The sequence below is a fragment of the Suillus plorans genome (genome assembly GCF_016647745.1).
Source record: "Suillus plorans strain S12 chromosome Unknown HD556scaffold_11, whole genome shotgun sequence".
NCBI classification, from domain to species: Eukaryota; Fungi; Basidiomycota; class Agaricomycetes; order Boletales; family Suillaceae; genus Suillus; species Suillus plorans.
This window is the reverse complement of record NW_024537395.1, coordinates 26,727-45,331: the sequence shown is the minus strand read 5'-3', so window position 1 is coordinate 45,331 and position 18,605 is coordinate 26,727. Positions and strand designations below refer to the sequence as shown.

At 48.2% G+C, this 18,605-nt stretch overlaps 9 protein-coding genes across 9 annotated transcripts; 5 read left to right on the top strand and 4 right to left on the bottom strand.

Annotated features, from left to right (window-relative positions):
- Position 1: 1 nt before the first annotated feature.
- Positions 2–948, top strand: HD556DRAFT_116240 (uncharacterized protein). The gene has a single exon (XM_041296098.1). The coding sequence runs from the start codon at positions 199–201 to the stop codon at positions 700–702; it is 504 nt and encodes a 167-aa protein (XP_041163614.1). The 5' UTR covers positions 2–198; the 3' UTR covers positions 703–948.
- Positions 949–1,013: 65 nt separating this feature from the next.
- HD556DRAFT_1231355 (uncharacterized protein) lies at positions 1,014–3,042 on the bottom strand (the record flags this gene model as incomplete). The annotated part of the gene is made up of 3 exons (XM_041297424.1): positions 1,014–1,277; positions 1,588–1,827; positions 1,876–3,042. The coding sequence occupies 3 exons, from the start codon at positions 3,040–3,042 to the stop codon at positions 1,014–1,016; spliced, it is 1,671 nt and encodes a 556-aa protein (XP_041163613.1).
- A 245-nt stretch (positions 3,043–3,287) lies between these two features.
- HD556DRAFT_1439626 (P-loop containing nucleoside triphosphate hydrolase protein) lies at positions 3,288–4,888 on the bottom strand (the record flags this gene model as incomplete). The annotated part of the gene is made up of 4 exons (XM_041305987.1): positions 3,288–4,047; positions 4,107–4,503; positions 4,553–4,811; positions 4,859–4,888. 4 exons carry the CDS (start codon positions 4,886–4,888, stop codon positions 3,288–3,290), a joined length of 1,446 nt encoding a protein of 481 aa, XP_041163612.1.
- A 967-nt stretch (positions 4,889–5,855) lies between these two features.
- Positions 5,856–8,531, top strand: HD556DRAFT_1346209 (P-loop containing nucleoside triphosphate hydrolase protein). The gene is made up of 6 exons (XM_041302248.1): positions 5,856–6,013; positions 6,301–6,486; positions 6,535–6,672; positions 6,720–6,978; positions 7,026–7,470; positions 7,531–8,531. Exons 1-6 carry the CDS (start codon positions 5,939–5,941, stop codon positions 8,324–8,326), a joined length of 1,899 nt encoding a protein of 632 aa, XP_041163611.1. The 5' UTR covers positions 5,856–5,938; the 3' UTR covers positions 8,327–8,531.
- On the top strand, positions 8,519–9,254 carry HD556DRAFT_1346208 (histone-fold-containing protein). The gene is made up of 3 exons (XM_041302247.1): positions 8,519–8,762; positions 8,814–9,062; positions 9,116–9,254. The coding sequence occupies exons 1-3, from the start codon at positions 8,622–8,624 to the stop codon at positions 9,164–9,166; spliced, it is 441 nt and encodes a 146-aa protein (XP_041163610.1). The 5' UTR covers positions 8,519–8,621; the 3' UTR covers positions 9,167–9,254.
- A 215-nt stretch (positions 9,255–9,469) lies between these two features.
- On the top strand, positions 9,470–10,472 carry HD556DRAFT_1346205 (ribosomal protein L14-domain-containing protein). The gene is made up of 4 exons (XM_041302246.1): positions 9,470–9,608; positions 9,827–9,863; positions 9,920–9,990; positions 10,056–10,472. Exons 1-4 carry the CDS (start codon positions 9,603–9,605, stop codon positions 10,347–10,349), a joined length of 408 nt encoding a protein of 135 aa, XP_041163609.1. The 5' UTR covers positions 9,470–9,602; the 3' UTR covers positions 10,350–10,472.
- On the bottom strand, positions 10,473–11,486 carry HD556DRAFT_1346199 (uncharacterized protein). Its single transcript, XM_041302245.1, has 3 exons — positions 11,305–11,486; positions 10,877–11,242; positions 10,473–10,813 (listed from the first exon to the last, which is right to left on the bottom strand). The coding sequence occupies exons 1-3, from the start codon at positions 11,416–11,418 to the stop codon at positions 10,508–10,510; spliced, it is 786 nt and encodes a 261-aa protein (XP_041163608.1). The 5' UTR covers positions 11,419–11,486; the 3' UTR covers positions 10,473–10,507.
- A 243-nt stretch (positions 11,487–11,729) lies between these two features.
- HD556DRAFT_1430596 (uncharacterized protein) lies at positions 11,730–14,074 on the top strand (the record flags this gene model as incomplete). The annotated part of the gene is made up of 6 exons (XM_041304924.1): positions 11,730–11,895; positions 11,949–12,693; positions 12,747–12,893; positions 12,949–13,006; positions 13,059–13,828; positions 13,876–14,074. The coding sequence occupies 6 exons, from the start codon at positions 11,730–11,732 to the stop codon at positions 14,072–14,074; spliced, it is 2,085 nt and encodes a 694-aa protein (XP_041163607.1).
- A 344-nt stretch (positions 14,075–14,418) lies between these two features.
- On the bottom strand, positions 14,419–16,201 carry HD556DRAFT_115780 (UV radiation resistance protein and autophagy-related subunit 14-domain-containing protein). The gene is made up of 6 exons (XM_041296095.1): positions 16,035–16,201; positions 15,785–15,972; positions 15,451–15,738; positions 15,224–15,395; positions 14,875–15,159; positions 14,419–14,787 (listed from the first exon to the last, which is right to left on the bottom strand). The coding sequence occupies exons 1-6, from the start codon at positions 16,097–16,099 to the stop codon at positions 14,556–14,558; spliced, it is 1,230 nt and encodes a 409-aa protein (XP_041163606.1). The 5' UTR covers positions 16,100–16,201; the 3' UTR covers positions 14,419–14,555.
- Positions 16,202–18,605: the final 2,404 nt, after the last annotated feature.

Here is an 18,605-nt window from a genome sequence, read left to right as displayed (position 1 = left end):
GTATCATCAAATCGTTGCTGCCAACTCACCAGCTGAGAAGGCGTTGTTATATCAATCATGGTTTGTCGATTGTACTCCGCCCGGACCGCCTGGCCTCCACGCGCAACAGGCTATCACTCAGGCGATAGCATCTGGTCTCAAGTATCGTGCACTAGTCTTTGGATCCATACGTGACCAGGATTGAAAAGACCTCGGTGCATGGCATTGTCCGTAGAGACTTATGTAATACCGGTAGGTTTCTTATCTGATGCAACACTACGCATGAAAGGAAAGATGACAAAATCATGTATCAAACCAATATACTCATTAATAACAACGAAAGTTTTGCCTTGCAGACTTTGGTCTTTCGATAACACTCTGAAGTACTTTGTGGGCAATAACCTTACTTCCCGCTGGCGGATGCCCTTCGCATGGTGGCGGCAATGTTGGGTGACAGAATCTCAGCCCTTCCGTCAACTCACTAGCGTTGACGATGGCCGTTTGAAACAGTATTGGCTCAAATGTCTGTCCACCAATTTCAATGCTCGACCTCAAGTCCAAGAAACCGTAGCGTTCATAAAAGTCGAGCCACAGAAGCTTCGATTGCAAGTAATTCTAATCAACGGCTTGCCATACAGTCTTTGTCTGTGTCGATTCACGACGTCTCATACCCCTTCAGTCACCTTTGTGATTGTTACACGAAGTTCGTGTTCGTATCGATGATTATCGATTATCTTCCTAAAGCACTCACGTCTACCAAGTGTTATAACCAGTACATTGACAATCGTCCGAGTAGATTATACACAGAAAATCAACGTTTCAACAATTAACCTACATAGAAGATGTATAACCTACAATATTTATGTATTTGCGAGACAAACTGACGATGCCGTTTCACGGTGAATGACCATGTCAGCGCCGAAATAAACACCAAGTTCAACCTTGTTTCCATATTTTCATTCCTTCATCCCAATACCCTTTTCATCTCGATTGCCAGTTCTGCCCCCGCGCATTCCGAATTAATAATCTCATATTCAAATATGCGTGATTATAATCGGGGATAGCGACCTGGATGGCCTAAGTGATATCCAGCCAGTGTCGCGTGCTTTTGATTCAGTATTTTTTATGATATCTGTGAGTAACCTCGCGTCGCAAGGTGGCGATTCGAAAACATCGCCAAAAATGCCTGATTCGCACGGCCTCGCAACCCAGGAGTCAGTAGGGTCCGCGCGCCGCCACACCCACCCCGGGTGCAGTTGAACAGTGCGAAGTCCGGGACAAGCACGGTTCCAAGCGATCTATGCAAATGATGGACAAGATCAGAACAGCCAAAACTGTGCGGATACAACATAGTAGACGTACGACAAGTTCACGAGTATAATCGTCGAACGGTTCCGTCTCCGGCACTTGGGGCTCTTCGAACTCCGGTTCATCGACAAATTGGTCAAGATGTTCCTGCTGCTCAGCAACTTTGCACTTTTGGCACGACGACACGATGGGAGTCCCGTGGCAACAACACACGGTGTATGTAACCATGTCCATGTCTATGTCTTGATAGACGGCAGTAAGTCTATTGTCAGAGTTGCGAGCGTGGCACCGGTAGGGTACGCCATAATCATCGCTGCCGTTATCATGCTCCAAGCTCGTGTCTGCGTCCGGATCGATGTCATGCATGCTCTGGAAATAAGTGTCATCGATGCCGGGGGCGCCGTATGCAGTATCGTCATCAAGGTTATTCGTCTCAAGGAAATTTTGAGGGGGTAGGGGCAGAGGAATGCAGAAGATGTGTACGGATACCAGGTGTGGAAGAGCATATAGTGTACGAGAACCCATCCCGATGATGGTGTCCTGGAAATGAGTATCAGCGTCGGCGAAAACGAGAGAAATATAACGCACCTCGCTTGGCCCTCCCCTTACATACCTGATTTGTAACTTGGTTAAATTGGGGAAATGTGCGACGATGGCCAGCATAAGCTCATCATCCCAGTCCCCTACGAACAGCGAAAGCTCTTGCACCATTGACAAATCAGAGTGCACTGCTGCAAATGCTTTGTAAAGTGGCGTAAGCGCAGCCTCATCACGGATGTCGAGTTTAACAATACTACGGCCAGAACTGAGAGAAGTGATGGCAGCGAATGGGGCAGAAATGGCACAGAGAGCTGGAAGAGCGCTTGGCGATAATGAGAGAGCTGGTACGTGGTTTCGCAAGATGAGAGTGCGGAGGGAGGGAAGAGTCTCAAGGAACGGGATGAAACCCAGCGGAACTCTGGGACGGTCTTTCTGGACAGGGAACTTGACGTCGAGAGCAGTAAGCGGGGGAGATGGAGAGGAAGATGTAAAAGCGCGGTGTACCCAGATGGTGTGATCATATGTGAGAGTGCGGAGGGTTGAGGCTTTTGCAAGCAGACGTAGACGGGTACGGGGAAGATTTAAGTCGTCATCATCAGATCGAGAAGTAGCACGAATGTCAAGGAGGGTAAGAGTTTCGATCTTCAAGCAAGTGTGGTCAATATCTGGAGGGGCGCGGACGAAGGGAACGGTGCAGTGCACAACCGCCAAATCACGCAAGTGTGGGAAGTCGTGCACGATCGAGTGGAAATTTCCTGGAAGAATCATACCGCGGAAGACGAGCTGCCTGAGAGATGTAAAGGAAGTCACTTGTGATAGGAGAGTGTTGTAAAGTGTCATATCTGCAACCAGGCTTGGTCGGTAGACATCCTTGGTTTCAGAGAAAAGAGACCTGGTTGACTGGCGATTGTTATTAGTGTTGACAGTAATTGGCTTCAACCCGTCAAAGGAAACAACGGCGACAGCTTCTTGTAGTTGCTCTACGGTCCGTACGAACGGTGAAATACTAAGAAGAAGAGCGTGCGGTGAAGGCTGGATGGAAGATAGTGAGGAGTGCGCCGTTACAAATGATGTCGGGGACGTCAGAATCAAGTGCTTGTAAAGAAGACGAATAGCGACTGCATGAAATTTCTTGGACGTTAAGATAACGTTACGAAGTGACTGTGGAGGCAGATATTCGAAGATTGGAAGCCAGAGTTCATTTGGAAGTGTCATAGACGAAGACACTTTCGACGAAGACGCAGCTGTCGACATTGACGATGACATCCTGATTCCTCATGTACGTACGAGTTACGATAACTTGAAATCACTTGAAGCTCCTTTGTTGATGGACACCAAATAAAGGCACACACTTTTTGAGGTAAGACAATTATATCAAGTAGTAAGTGAACTGCGTGCAGTTACTAGTCATGTTTGACGAGGACAAAGTAAGTAAGCGGATCTGGGTATCGAAATCAGTCTCAGTGCTTGATCATATTAGCCAACTCTTTTGCGACATCTGGAGATATCCCGCAACGCTTCGTGAGATGAGGAACAAGATCCTTACGCGTCAGATGCGAACCCCCTGTAAGTAGCTCCTTTAGCCTGCGCATTAACGAGACGAACAGGTTATGCCCTCCTATCCATGCTTGCTTCTGCCCATCAGCAGCAAAGCGTTTGACGAGCTCACGGATTATGACACGCGATTCTTCATAGTGGTCTGCCATCTGTGTGCCAGCCTGCAGTCCATTAGCGGCAGTGATGCACGCGTGACCAGCGACTTGGATCTGATATCTGTTAAAGTTATTATGTTCCTGGTCCCACCAGTCCTCCATCCTCTGCTCTCTTTCGAGGTTTGTGATCGCAAGGACAACGGGAACCTTCTTCTCGCAGAGGAATTCGTGAAAGAGTCGGTAGTTGCTCTGAAGAGTAGCGGTCACTCTGCCGGCGCGAATGCAGAACAGAAGTAGATCAATGCCGCCTTGCCTGTCCAATTCCTTGACCAGGCGGTAGGCGTTTTCGACAGAAATGAGGTAGTCTTTGATTCCAAGCTGCGGTTCCTCGAGTCCAACGGTATCGAACACCTTATAAGACTCCCCATCGAAGTCGATGGCGTAGTCTTGCCAATGGAGTGTGCAGCTTTTCATGCCAAGAGATGTCTTCGCTACTTCCTTTCCAGCCATGAGGTTCACGACTGAGCTTTTGCCCACTCCGCTCGCTCCAAAAAGTACGATATTCTTTCTAATCATTAATGTTTAGCAAAATACGGCGTAATACGGGTCTGACAATGAAGCACGTACATTGGGCAACACTGTTCGATCAGGTCGCAGACAGCACGGTATGACTGTTCGCGGCGCTGCTTAATCTTATTTGTATCACCTTCATTAATGGTCAACGCGGTAATACACGCGTGACCAGCAAAATTCATCCGGAGGTCTGAGATGGATCTCTCGTTATTCCTCCACCACTCTTCCATTCCCGGTTCTCGTTGTTCCAGTCCCGTAACAATAAGGACGACGGGGACATTTCCCTTGACTTCGGACAATAACTTGTAGTTGCGCCGGAGCGCCGAGGCGTCCTTTGTGCCCTGCACACAGTACATGAGGATATGTATCTTCGGAAGAGTTTGAAAGAGTTTCTTCAAAGCATTCTCAGCTTGTGGATTAGGGACAGTCCCCTGAGAGCCCTCGTCAAGACCTGTAAATTAGTTCAGTGGCGGTAACAAAAAATAGCGGACTGCACTGACCGGCCGTGTCGAACAGTTGTACCTTTATGGTCTTGTTCTGAGTCACAACATCATGCTCGTACACGGTGGTTTGCCTTGTACATCCCTCGGCGTCGGGGGATGTTGGCACCTTCTGCGTCTTGGTAATCAGGTTGACCAAGGAACTTTTGCCAGCGCCCGTTTGTCCAAAAATGATAACATTGCAAGTGTCTTTGCGACGTGAAGCTTCTTCGAATTCAATGTATTTGCAGCCAACTACACTCTGATCTGAGGTGTGGGACTAACTTCGAGTTAGTATTATGCTGAGGAAGAGCGGACAGTACATACGGTCGATGGTCTCGTAGGAGAGGGTGACATTGCAAAGATTGAGGATAATGAAGGGAGCATCTTAACGGTTCTCTTGAGTGCCATCAGTCTTACCCTCGGTCCCTGATCCTCTAGGATGTAACGTGTCCAAGCGCTAAATTCAAAGATCGATCCCAACGTCTGGATTCAGCATGTGCCAAGCATGCAGCAAAAGCTTTGTGATACGTGACGTACTCAGTTTCTGGATACATTAAGGCTAGAGGACCCTGGTTCAACCCTCAGACCTTTAGTCTCCCTCATTGGTAGCCAGATCGGTCAAAGGAACCCGTCAGAACGTGACAAGTCCAGGCGGCAGATTGAAGATTGATCCTGACGCCTAGATACAGCATGCTCAATGCACGTGAGAATGGCAGGGGACAACTGTATGTTTATCTGCACTAGTACAAGCTCCGCACGGTTGAGTGTTGTGCTGAAAACTTTGGTTCCTGGGGGAGTAATCAACTTTGGCCAACCGATTCAGCTGGAACCTGGTTTAGCTAACTTGAACTTGTTGATCCGACCATGTCGATGAGAGGCTTTGACAGCGTGTATTCAGTGGGCAGCGGGCATGTAGTATGATCATAAGTAATATTATCCGTTTTCCAATGTCATTATGTAATTACTAGCACCTCCGACTCGAGTCCAACCCTAATGCCAGATAAATCAAAACCAATACTACTTCGAATTCACGCCTTTATCGTATGCACAGAACATGCTGAATCCAGATGTTGGGATCGATCTTCGAACGTGGTGCCTGGATGCGTGTGCACGCTTCAATGAATCGTAACTGAAGGCAAGACTATCATTGACATTCAAAACACCCACAGCGCAAGCCAAAACGCCTTTTTGTTGTATCCCATTGTTACCATGTCGTCGACTCTGGGGACAGCGTCGTCCACCGAATTAGTATGTGGTGTCTGGCTCTTCCTCAGCATGAAGTTAACTTGAAGTCAGTTTCACACCTTAGATCACAATTCAGCTGGCCACAATTTTCATTCGGTCAATGATGGTGTCGTTACTGGAGAAACAGGCGCTACTACCTCGACCAACTCGACCACCGAGATGAAAATGGTGCCGATGTCCCCTGACGCAGTGTCGTCGTTTTCTGAGGCTGGGAGAACATCGTCCACCGAATCAGTATGTGGTGTCTGGCTATCCCTCAGCATAAAGTTAACAATTGAAATCAGTTTCACACCTCACATCAGAATTCAGTTGGCCACGGTTTTCATTTCGTCGATGATGGTATCATCGCTGGAGAAACAGGCGCTACTAAAAGTTCCTCGACTAACTCCGCCACCGAGATGGAAATGGTGCCGATGTCCCCTGACGCAGTGTCGTCGTTTTCTGAGGCTAGGAGAACATCGCCCACTCAATCAGTATGGGGTGCCTGGCTTTTCCTCAGCATGAAGTTAATTTCAAGTCAGTTTCACACCTTAGGTCAGAATTCAGCTGGCCACAATTTTCATTCGGTCGATGGTGCCATTGCTGGAGAAACAGGCGCTACTAAAAGTTCTTCGGTCAACTCAACCACCGAAATGAAAATAGCGCCGACGTCCCCCGGCGCGATGTCGTCGTGTCCCGAGGTTGGGAGAACATCGTCCACCGAATCCGTATGTGATGTCTGGCTTTTCTTCCATATGAAGTTAACTGGAAGTCAGCTTCATCCGAGTGTAGCTAGCAGAAATTCCCATGCGGTTGACAGTTCCCACTTTGTGATTGTTAGAGAAACAGACACCTTTGGTACTTCTCGGACTGAAAGCTCCACCCAAGCGCGGGTGCTCCTTAAATCATTCACTGTATGTGGTGACTGCTCTTCCCCAGCATGACATTAACTCGAAGTCAGTCCCGCACCCTTGATCAGAGTCCAGTTCGCTGCAAACGCCTTGGACTCAAGGAAGCTTCACGTCGCAAAGACACTTGCAATGTTGTCATTTTTGGACAAACAGGCGCTGGTAAAAGTTCTTTGGTCAACTTGATTACCAAGACGCAGGAAGTGCCCACTTCCTCCGATGCCAAAGGATGCACAAGGCAAACCACCGTGTATGAGCATGATGTTGTGACTCAGAACAAGACCATAAAGGTACAATTGTTTGACACGGCCGGTCAGTGTAGTTCACTCTTTATGGGGTGTCACTGAAATAGATCCTAGGTCTTGATGAGGACTCTGAGGGAACGGTCCCCGACAAGAAAGCTCAGAAGGATCTCAAGAAGCTCCTTAAAACTCTTATGGCGAAAGGGGGCATTCATCTTCTCGTGTACTGCGCGCAGGGCATAAAGAACGTCTCGGCGCTCCAGCACAACTACAAGTTGATTGACTCTGAAGTGAAGAGAGGAGTTCCTGTCGTCCTTGTCGTTGCAGGCCTGGAAGACCGAGAAGCGGAAGAGTGGTGGAGGAACAATGTAACATCCATCTCAGAACTTGGGATGAACTTTTTTGGCCACGCGTGTATTACCACGTTGATCATCAACAAAGATGATACAGATGAGGTCAGGCAGCGCCGCGAACAGTCATGCCGCGCCGTCTGCAACCTTATCGAACAGTGTTGTCCGCAGAATGGGACGGAGGTTCACAGGGTATCTACTATTCCTGCAAGGTACGTACTTCGTCGTCAGATGCTCTTTGCACCGTACTTTACTAAACATTGATAAATTAGGAAGACTAAAAACATCGTACTCTTTGGGGAGGCCGGTGCAGGCAAAAGCTCAGTCGTGAACCTCATGGCAGGAGAGGAGGTAGCAAAGACATCTCTTAGCATACAACGCTGCACGCTTCATTGGCAAGACTATGTCATCGACTTCGAAGGGGACTCTTATAAGGTGTTCGATACCATTGGCATCGAGGAATCTGGACTTGAAAGGAAAGAGTACCTCGCAACAGTCGCAAACGCCTATCGGTTCATCAAGACGTTGGACGCGGAAGGCGGCGTTGACCTGCTTCTGTTCTGCGTTCGTGCCGGCCGAATCACCGCTGCGCTTCAGAGCAATTACAGATTCTTTTATGAATTTCTCTGTGACAAGAAGGTTCCCATTGTTGTCGCAATCACAAACCTCGAAAGGGAGCAGACGATGGAGGACTGGTGGGAGCGAGAACATAGCATCTTCGCTCGATACCAAATTCATGTTACTGGCCATGCGTGCATAACCGCCGCTAATGGATTGGAAGGCATACACCAACGACTTTATGAACAATCGCGTGTCACGATCCGCAACCTTGTCAAGGAGAATATCGCTGTCAAGCACGATCATGTATGGAGAGGAGGAAACAGAGTGTTCGTGTCGTTGGTGCATGCGCTGAATATTCTTGTTAAGAATCCGCATGCGCTGCAGAAGATTCTTGTACAGCATCCGGGTATCAGAAAGAAGATCCTTGCCCGTCAACTGAAGCGTTGCGGTATATCTCGAGAAACCGCAGGTCAGTTGGCCAATATGATCCAGCAAGGGGAAGTGTAGTACTTGACTTGCATCTTCTCTTCTACTTGCAGATCGTCCTTGAAGGATACATAGGCGTTTCTCATTCCCGCTTGTACAGTAAAATCGATTATTTTCTCCCAATTTGAATATGAACGAATAATATTGTTCGGGATGGAGTACACTGTTTTTAGAAATTTGCCGCCACCGACGGTGGGAAATTCACGGCATTCCATCGCCTTCGAAGGTCAGCAAATCGTTTTGGCGGTGACGGATATGGCCCTTTACACTCTCTTCAGCTCGCGCTGAATACACTCAGGGCTACTTAAGGGTCGAAATGTCAGAGATTCAACCCATGATCGCGCCGCAGGAGGACGGCTCTGGTAGTGTACCAGAAACAGTACACGAACCACCACAACCGACGCCCATCACAGACCAAGAGGTGGGAGAGTATCGGGAGCAGGATCGTTTTCTACCCGTGCGCACTATCGTTCATCTGGCTTGATTGGCTTGTTTATCTTTCTAATAGATTGCAAATGTCTCCCGTATCATGAAGCAGTCCGTTCCACACACCGCTAAGATTGCCAAGGATGCCAAGGAGTGCGTTCAGGAATGTGTTTCAGAGTTTATAAGTTTCATTACTTCCGAGGCCGCTGAGAAATGTCAGATGGAGAAGCGGAAAACGATCGGAGGCGAGGATATCCTGTACGCCATGGTGTCTCTAGGGTTTGAGAACTATGCAGAAACACTGAAAATTCATCTGGCAAAACTGAGACAAGTGCGTATTTTTTCCGTCACATGCTTCATGGGTTGTATTAAAACTTGCGTCAGCACCAAGCAGGATCCTCGTCGAACCCGCGACAAGAGCATAGAGAAGATTGATTCTACTTTTTTGTACCTGTACTATTCGTGTACCACCGTATCAACTACTTTCGCAATGCCTATGTTTTGCAGCTCACCTTGCCGCTTTCTATGATGCGATCGCCAATGCCCGGAGTCGACTTGGAAGTTCGAGTGCGCGATGACAGCGTTGCTCAACAACTCACGGTGCTTACTGAGGTGTCTTGAGCCATATTTCCTTAGCACGCTCCCGCCGCGGCTGATAGCAACACATGTACGCATTCCAGACACCATCCAGTACTACGATGTTCCGGGTAAGAATTCGAGATTAGAATCTATCACGGTCAATTCACGATAAGTAAATCACGGGGACTGATGCGAATAACCTCTCGGCAAATTCCGTGCTAAACTCCGACACATCATCTCAACTACACGACCAGCGTCAACGACGTCGACGGACACCCTCAAATAATTCCCCATGACTGTAAGTCGCTGTTCTGTGTATCTGGACCCCTTGATCAAGCATCGTGCCACTTCTGATATTGTTTTCGATGGAAACTGGTCGAGTTTGAGATGGATGGAGGTGCCACATATCCGATGTAGTCAACGCATTGGTGCAACACTCATATCACATGGCACATAGCGAACGATCGTTGTCTCTCGGTGATTGAATTGGATTCTAATAATGCTATTAACTTGTAGGACTCGACTTTCAAACGTTTCGTAGAGGTTGGACGAGGTACGATGTTTATGACTTGTGCTACACTGAACGAGCTAAAGCTAACGTATCGACAGTGGTCCTTCTCAAGTCTGGCCCATCTGCAGGCAAGATCGCTGTCATTGCTGAGATCATAGACCATAACCGGGTGTGTACAATGATATCGTATGCAAGAATGATCAGCTGATCTCACACCGTCCTGCCAATGTTTAGGCAATCATTGACGGCCCAACCACCGGCGTACCGCGCCAATCCTTCCCCTACCGCCACCTCACCCTCACCCCTATTGCTCTAACAAAACTTCCTCGCGGCGCAGGGTCTGGTGTTATCCGGAAGCAAGTGGAAAAGGAGGGAATCGTTGCTAAGTGGGAATCCTCAACATGGGCCAAGAAGCGTGCTGCCATGGAGAAGAGACGATCACTGAACGACTTTGAGCGGTTCAGCGTGATGGTCGTAAAGAAGCAGCGGAGAGACGTCGTCAGGAAGACCCTGGCCAAGGCTGCATAGAGGATGTATGCATACAAAATATTGGACATCTTGGTAGGATGTCGCGTCGCTGCATGATCCACATTTCTCTTACATCTGTTATGCCTACCATGATATATGCATGCGCTATTCCCGCATTATATTGCTGACTATTCGCCTCGAAGTAAGATGTGTCATTCTCAACTAGTCGGCTTGTCCTGGGCTTGAGTGAAACCCCTTTTTGCTCTTTCGACCGTTGCTTCTGCCTCCACCTCTACTAGAGCAGCTGATGCCCAGCTATGAAACCCCCCCTTGTCAAACGCTTCTCTAAGGCGGTCCTCTGCTTCTTGCCAATTCCATCCCACAGGTTCAGAAGCAGGGTTTTCTGTTAGCGTAGAATCATTACCATCATCTTGGTGAGTTTCAGCTGGACGATATATTTGATATGCGAGGACGGGTAATTTAGTTAGCACCGCATGGCGCATACGTTCCGCAAACTCGTTGGCCTAAGCATTAGAAAAAGTTGCTTGAGTTCCAGAAAGAATAGTCATGACATTGCAAGGGCGCACATCACGAGCATTGAGAGTTTTCATTACTCCCCAAATAGAGGCTGTGGCACCCAGCGTCACAAGAGCAGTAGCGATGCTAAGGGCTTTGAGGGTGTACAGAGGACCGTTGAAAAATTGTTCAGGGTTATCTTCATTTGATACAGATGTTTTAGGAGGCGGCAGACGAGTCGAAACCTCCCTTGGTACCGTTTGTGAGGCAGGACGGGGTCGTATTGCAGGGGAATGCAATGAAACAGGCAGCATTGATGATCCTCGCCCTCGCCGAGGAGGTGGAGTAGCTTCCTGAAGGTTCCGGGGAGTAACACCACGCCTATATCGTCGTAGCATGATGATCGGCACTACAAGGGCTACGGATGAAAAGGCCAGCTGTGGTACATATGAACTGCCAGTCCATACAATGATTCATTGAATCGGACCGGGCAACTCACCAAGGTCACCGGAACCCATTTCGGAACTTGGTGTTTAGTTCCAAAGATACCTGTCCGTAGACCAGTAAAACCGTCTTCCTTTGCATCGTCGGAAGACGTTGTTTGTCGCGTCATTCGCGCTACTAAAATGTCGCCAAGCACCGAGAGGAAGTGTAAAGAAAAGAATCACGTGGTGTCGACACATATGTGCTTGATCTACTGAATACTACGGGTACATCCTAATTTGCTCCGAATTATTGCTTTGGCCAAACGCAAACGCTCGTGTTGATTGCCATCCGCGACAGTAAGTGGCGATCACTTGTAAGTACTCATGGTAGCATTCACGCACAGTTGCTAAGTCACATTTTGATTTCGACCGCACTGTATCATAGCACCCATCGGCATATCGTCTTTGGTTTGGCTCGTCGCCGGTGGCTCGACGCACCATGTCTGACCCACGATTTGCGCGGTTGAAGACTGACCCCCGTTTTCGACGTCCCAAGAAACACAATTCAAAAGTTGTAGTTGACGAGCGTTTCAAAGAAATTTTTGATGAAGACAAGGCGGGAAAGAAGAAATTGAAACAAAAAGGCAAAGGAAAGGACAAACCAGGTGCGCCTCAAACTTCATTTTCTACTACTTCTCACCTCGTGTCGTCGTTACAGGTCGAGTGGATAAATTTGGTCGACAAATTTCTGAAACTCATGAAAAAGACAACCTCAGGCGGTTTTATCGGCTGGAACACGAGGAACACGAAGAGGCAGAGGCTCCAACTTCCACAATACCTGACTATGCTCGTGGTGGCGTTCTCATGGAGTCCTCCGAATCCGAGGCGGAGAGTGAGGATGCAGGTGACTCTGGCGGCGAGAGCGATGGCCCTGGATTTGTCACATTAGGCAGAGACCTTAATGAAGAAGGCGAGATCGATCTTGATGAGAGCATATTTGCCGATCTGGATGCACAGGCTGCTGCATATGCGAGGACAGCCCCGGAGGACAACAGTGAAGAAGCGATGGAGAAGACCAGAAGACTAGCTGTTGTTAATCTTGATTGGGACCATGTCCGTGCAGCGCATCTTTACAAAATATTCTCGTCACTTGTTTCGCCAGCCGCGCCTGCTACCCTTCCGGCGCCTGTGCCAATGCAACCTAAGGATGAAAAGTCTTTCGAGAACACGAAAAGCGCAAAGGCGACGGTCGCAAGAGGAAAGGTACTGAGCGTCCGCGTCTATCCAAGTGAGTTTGGGAAAGAGCGCATCACAAGAGAGGAGAAGGAGGGACCGCCTGTAGAGGTATTCAAAAAGAAGCTAGAAAAAGAAGAGGATGTCAATGAACGCACGATTCACGAAACCGGAGACGGAGCGGACTACGACGAAGATGCTTTGAGAAAGTATCAGTTGGAGAGATTACGGTGCGTTACCTCCTTACATATTTCTAGCGCAGTGTTCAATGAAATGTTCGAAGGTATTATTACGCAATTGTTGAATGTGATACCGCCGAAGCTGCTGTGCACATCTACAACGAACTTGAAGGTACTGAGCTTGAGCGTTCAGCAAATGTGTTCGATCTCAGTTTTGTGCCCGATGAGATGGCATTTGATGAAGAATATCGGTGAGTCCCTTTGGACATTATTTGTGGATATTCCTCTAACCGGAGCCATGTACAGCGATGAGGCGACAGATGATCCTGGAACACGTTATCGAGCAGTAGAGTTCGTGACAGATGTAGGAGAATTTCATCGTTATCATTTTTTTTATACCCATTTTGCACTTTCAGGCTCTCCGTCATTCAAAAGTCAAGCTCACGTGGGATGACGATGATCCGGAGCGCAATCACATTACTAGACGATCACTATCCAAAAAAGAGATCGAAGAAGCCGACTTCAAGGCGTATATCGCATCGTCATCATCATCTGAATCCGATAATGATCCAGATTCTGTATCGAGGAGGAGGAGTAAGAAGAACACCCAGAGAGACAAGCTTCGCACTCTGCTTCTTGCCGGAGACGACGACGAACTTCCAGAAGGGTGGGGCCGGGATGACGACGCAGGAAAACATGATGATGTTGACATGGAGATCACGTTCGCCCCTGGTCTCACAGAGGCCAAAAATCTTGAAGACGAAACGACAGTGGAGGCATATCGAAGAAAAATGAGGGAGAAGCGTAAAAAAAGAAAGGAAGAGGTTAAAGTAAAAGCTACGACAGTCACGAATAACGAAGGTGAAGGGCGGCCTGGGAAAACAGTCTCGTTCGATGACGACTTCTTCGAGGGCATAAGTGGCAGTGGCAGTGAAGGAGAATCCGAGGCAGAGAATGCATCGGGGTCGGCGAAGCGAGTGTCAAGACGGGAGGTTGACAAGCCAGTGCCACGCGAGGAGACGAGGTCAGACGTCAAAGTGGAGAAGAACGGCAAAAAGAAAAGGGGAAAAAAGAAAGTGATCGATGATGATGAAGTCCAGGACGACTTCATTATCGACGTTAAAGATGATCGGTTCAAGGCAATCCACGAGGATTATCAATTCGCCATCGATCCCAGCAATCCCCGGTCAGTACCTGTTCTTTACGTTACCAATGACGCTGATGTGTTCACAGCTTCAAAAAGACGAAAAGTATGGTGGCACTTATTGACGAACGAACTAAGCGCCAAAAAGGGAGTCTACCTGAAGATGAGACAGGCGCACGACTCCCCGCGAGGGTGGATGACACTAGCCTCAAGAACCTCGTTGAGAGCGTCAAACGGAAAAGTGCAGCGGCTGGTCAGGGTGGATTTGGGAAGCGGCGTAAGCTATAACCTCAATTTTTTCTATGTTTGTCCTCAGTTTGTCGGTGAGACATACGACGAATACTCAGCGTCATCATACTTATTTTCGTGGTTACATAGGCATGAAAATCTTCATGGACCAGGGATACCGATTGCGAGTAAAGCCGAATCAACGACGATAGCATTATTACAGCCAGGTTTTTGGTGTCAGAGCAGACGGCGAAGTGCACTTGGTTGAATGGCGTTCAAGTTTGCGTTCGGTCTTGACTAGCCCTATGAGTAGTCAAACCAAACACGTCTCGAGATGTAAGATATATATGAGTACGGAATACATGCGCGCCAGTGCCATCATAGGCTTCTAAGTAGATACAAGCTAACACTGATTGTTTAAAATTATATATACATGTACTCATCAGAATTGACGGTCTCCTGCAGAGTCATAAATCTAACTATTCTAAATGTCTATAGTCACCACCATCTACTCATCGACTGTCTCTCTCAGCTTGTGTATTTACCCAAATCCCTCTTCTCCACCAAGCTCTACCACGTCCCAGCCATCTTCCTCTTCTACGATACGTTCACTCCTCATATTACTGATGCCAGCTTCTTGCGCTGAACGTCCTGGCCGTATTCGTGCTGCCCGAGCAGGACTAGCAGCAGTGGCTTGAAGGACCTGGGCAAAGTCGAGCGTGAACGAGGGAGGGGTTGGAGGTAAGAGGAGCGGAGTGGTAGAGTGCGACCGACTATAATGGGAGATTAACATAAGAACGTGTATTTCGGATAACAGAATGAATAAACGACGAAGCAAGAATAAGGCACCGGAGACTCACCGCCCAAGCTCGCCGCTGCAACATACAGCCCACAAATTACTCAATGCATCGCCCGCCTGCGACAAGGGAATCTCGACACCTTGGCTATGAGCGAGATAACACACGTTGTAGAGAAGCATCGCAAGGCCGGTCGTGAATGATTGGTTTTGGCCATGTGCTAGTACCTGTTCTGGAGCTTCTGAGTCAGCTAGTGAGACGGGTAGCGTAGGGGATGGCGAGGAAGAGGGAGAAGAGGGAGTAGAAGAAGGATTTGATGTGAGGTGCAGAGGGTGTTTGGCTGTCCATCTATCCGTAGGAGGAGATAATGATGAGTGAAAAATTCAAGCCGTAAATACAGTAAGTGACGCACTTTGCCCAGGATTCAGTCCCTCGCCCTGCTCCGATCCAAGGCATACCGACACCGAATCTTCTGCAAGACCACGAAACTTCAAAAGGGAGTTTGATGCCTAGGTAGAAAGTAAGAAGTCCCAGAAAGTGAATGGTCTGTGTTATCACGGCGTTGATGTGATCCGGTGGATATCCTATGATATGTCCCATGTGATCAGATTCTTGGCATAGTGAGTAGTTGTAACTTACGTCTAACATCTCCCGGTACTGGAAGAACCAATCCGCCAACAGTCCATTCTCCTCTTGCGCCCGCCCGCCCGCCCACTGCAGGTCGTCCCCCAACTTCGACAACGTGAAATACCTCTACCAGCTCCTGTACAAGGCCTGAGCGTGCTCTAGCAATAGTTTGACTCAACACAGAGAGCTCCTGAGATTCCTTGGTAAGCGTTTGTGATTGGGGTGGAAGGAGACGTGCAGCATGAAGTGTGCGTTTGCGTTGAGCAAGGGTCTCTCGGAGGGTACGGAGGCGGTCGCGCTCTAGATCGTTTAGAACAATAGATGCGAGCAAGGGTAAGATACGTACTGTTCTCGCAGTCTCTTCTCACTTGAGCAAGGCTATCTGCTAACTGGTCGAGGCTGTGGTCCGCTCGTGCAATCTCTGCACGAAGGAGGCGACCAGATTCAATAGACTTGAATGCCCGGGATGCGCGAGAAATATGCTCATTTCTGTCCGAAGAAAAATGGTGAGTTTGAAGGCGAAAATCACGTAGACTGCCAGTTTATGTCAAGCAAGGTTAGTACGGGTTGCGTTTCATGACAAATGTTTTGCATACTGGTTTCTCAGACAGTTTGCACAATAGTACTGACGTTGTCTCAGCTCGCAGTTCTTACACTCCATCGCATCTTCAGAACCTTCAAGAAGGACAAGTTTGAGGTAAGTACTGTAAAAGCAAGGTGGCGAGCGAAGTACTGGATGACGTAAGGTTCACTGAAGAAATTGCCCTGACTTGTTCAACGATTTCTAGAACATCACATGCATCACCTACCGTCAATGTACTTTGAATGAAAGATGCATCGATGAGTTTCGAATATCGTTCAATCCTGGACTTGTCTTCTGTGTGCTCTCGACCGCGATGACTCTGGTTGAAGTATTGCTTTCCTCGTGTGCCACGCCTGTCCTTCCGCAACAATCTTTCTCTCGACATCAGAGCCTGACCTTTAGCACCATCGCAATCCTTTATGTAACAGAACTACGGACCCTCCTATTACTGCTGCCATTCAAATCACTCTTTCGAGTCCTTCGGTCACTGCACTTACCTCGCCAAGTCTAATCCCACCTTTCCACACCATCTCAGTCTCTTCTCGTCCAACGTTACATAGTACACTCAAATATCTACTTCGTCGACAAACGTGCCACTCGTGTCGAATGCAAATGAAGGAATTTTGGCAATGCCTGGCCCTGGATCTAACAAGGCGCCTTCGTTTGACGGTGAAGCATCCGAGCTTATTGAGTTCTTTGAATTCTTCGAAGACCTAGCCTCCTCCTGTGCACTCATGGACGAACAGAAGTGCAGGACTATCATTCGTTATATGGACGTTCTCACCAAACGACTCTGGGTCACGCTAACGGGATATGAAAGTAGGAAGTATGACGTTTTTAAACAGAGCATTCTGGTAATGTATCCTCGTGCTTAACTGGGTATACGCTATACGATCCAGGATTTAGACCATGTCGTTCTCAGCACAGCAGACTAGGACATATCCACAGAAACAAAACTCCAGTATTATCGTCAATTTCGTTCCATTGCCTTCTGGTTAGAAGCCAACTCAAAGATCTCCGTTCGCGAGCGCAATCAGTACTTTTGGCAAGCACTCCGTCGTTTGGCGCGAAGAGCTATTGACCAACGCCTCCAACTCAAAGATGCCAACTACACGCGAAACGAGGCACCTGACTATGAGAGAGTCTTGGAAGCAGGACGATTTGTATTTTCAGATGATGCGTTCGATGTTGATCTAAACGGGCCCATTGCTAGCTGCTTCAAATCAAAATGCGATACTCATGGATCTAGGCCGAAGCCAGCACGTCAGAATTGGGATTCAGACGAAGAAGATGAGAGAGTCGTACGACGAGAAGTACAAACCAAGTGTGTCATATTCACTCTCCCACCTGCCCCTGTCAAATCTACCCTGGACAAAGTCGAGGCACTCACTCGAGAGATACATGGTCTCGACTTAAGCCACGCCAATTATTTAGCATGTTTTACTCGACTCGTTTACCTCGTTCCCATTGCCGCTGATATCTGGGCCACTCCTCGCACTCATCAACTGGGTACCGATGTGCCCACAGCTACTCCCATATTTGCTCCGCCTCCCCAAACGCAATGCAACGAGAACCTGCAGCAAGCCACAGACAGGCACACAAAGACCCTCGATTCATTCCCCCCATTGTTCCTTCCAGCGCTGTCATATCCGAAAGCTATTTCCATGAGGAATTGAACGCAGACGCTCTCACCATAACTTGTTCGAAAGCTAAAAGTGCTGCACCTGATAGCTCAAACGCAGGACTATCTCAAGAGAAGCTCGAGGGACCTATTAGTACTTCATCGAACGTCTGTGCCCAAGAGCAAACTTGCACCATCAAAATCTCGCCTCCTGATACATCCCTTGACACTCCCAATGATACTCCCGCATTCACTTTCGAGCCCAAAGCAGCCATTTCAGATGCAGTGTCGCATATCCATCAGAACATGCTCAATACCATCGTTGCAAACATCATCATCGCCGACCTCCCCGCAAATAGTCCAGACCTTCACAAAGATCTCATAGAACACTGCTGCACACGTCAAGTTGCCATTTCGTCACCTGTCACTCTTGCTACCGCTGTCATTCCTCCTCCGCCTCGTCCAAGCACGCCTATACTTTCAGCAGCCACGTTCCATAGTTCATCCTCCATTTCAGTTCAGCCACCTGCCACAGTCTCACACAACCCCGCTCGACGAATTTTAGCTTACAAGAAGGTCGCTGATCCAGTCAAGTCCATCACAGCAATATTAATGTCAACAGCACATGTTCTGTCTCCCAATAAGTTAGCCCTCGCATTGGACAAGAGTGGGAAAGGATGGGTTCGCGACGGCTATTTTCCGCCGTTTGTTCCCTCGAAATCAACAGCTTCACATCCGAGTTCAAGTTTGCAGCCTTGCCCTGTTTTGTCTCATCCCTTACCACCCTTATTCCCCAACTTCTCTCGATGTCACCCAATACCTCAATATCGAAAACCTTGCCGGTACTATCACAGACGAAGAGTACCTAAAGTTAGATGCGTTTTTCCATTTTGTTTCTGTTTTTCTTGATTCCTCCTTTGACCGTTTCATATACAATACGAATTTTAGTTTATTAGTCGGAAG

Coding starts and splice junctions, on each gene's coding strand:
- HD556DRAFT_115780 (XM_041296095.1), bottom strand. CDS start 16,099: ATGGAGTGTAAGAACTGCGAGCTGAGACAACGTCAGTACTATTGTGCA. Junction 15,973..16,034: donor GCAAACTGTCTGAGAAACCA/GTATGCAAAACA, acceptor ATAAACTGGCAG/TCTACGTGATTTTCGCCTTC. Junction 14,788..14,874: donor TGCAGCGGCGAGCTTGGGCG/GTGAGTCTCCGG, acceptor CTCCCATTATAG/TCGGTCGCACTCTACCACTC.
- HD556DRAFT_1346205 (XM_041302246.1), top strand. Junction 9,864..9,919: donor TTTCGTAGAGGTTGGACGAG/GTACGATGTTTA, acceptor ACGTATCGACAG/TGGTCCTTCTCAAGTCTGGC. Junction 9,991..10,055: donor AGATCATAGACCATAACCGG/GTGTGTACAATG, acceptor GCCAATGTTTAG/GCAATCATTGACGGCCCAAC.
- HD556DRAFT_116240 (XM_041296098.1), top strand. CDS start 199: ATGGCATTGTCCGTAGAGACTTATGTAATACCGGTAGGTTTCTTATCT.
- HD556DRAFT_1346209 (XM_041302248.1), top strand. CDS start 5,939: ATGAAAATGGTGCCGATGTCCCCTGACGCAGTGTCGTCGTTTTCTGAG. Junction 6,979..7,025: donor ACAATTGTTTGACACGGCCG/GTCAGTGTAGTT, acceptor AATAGATCCTAG/GTCTTGATGAGGACTCTGAG. Junction 7,471..7,530: donor GTATCTACTATTCCTGCAAG/GTACGTACTTCG, acceptor TTGATAAATTAG/GAAGACTAAAAACATCGTAC.
- HD556DRAFT_1346199 (XM_041302245.1), bottom strand. CDS start 11,418: ATGACGCGACAAACAACGTCTTCCGACGATGCAAAGGAAGACGGTTTT. Junction 11,243..11,304: donor AATGGGTTCCGGTGACCTTG/GTGAGTTGCCCG, acceptor TATGTACCACAG/CTGGCCTTTTCATCCGTAGC. Junction 10,814..10,876: donor AAACTCTCAATGCTCGTGAT/GTGCGCCCTTGC, acceptor TCTAATGCTTAG/GCCAACGAGTTTGCGGAACG.
- HD556DRAFT_1346208 (XM_041302247.1), top strand. CDS start 8,622: ATGTCAGAGATTCAACCCATGATCGCGCCGCAGGAGGACGGCTCTGGT. Junction 8,763..8,813: donor AGCAGGATCGTTTTCTACCC/GTGCGCACTATC, acceptor TCTTTCTAATAG/ATTGCAAATGTCTCCCGTAT. Junction 9,063..9,115: donor ATCTGGCAAAACTGAGACAA/GTGCGTATTTTT, acceptor AACTTGCGTCAG/CACCAAGCAGGATCCTCGTC.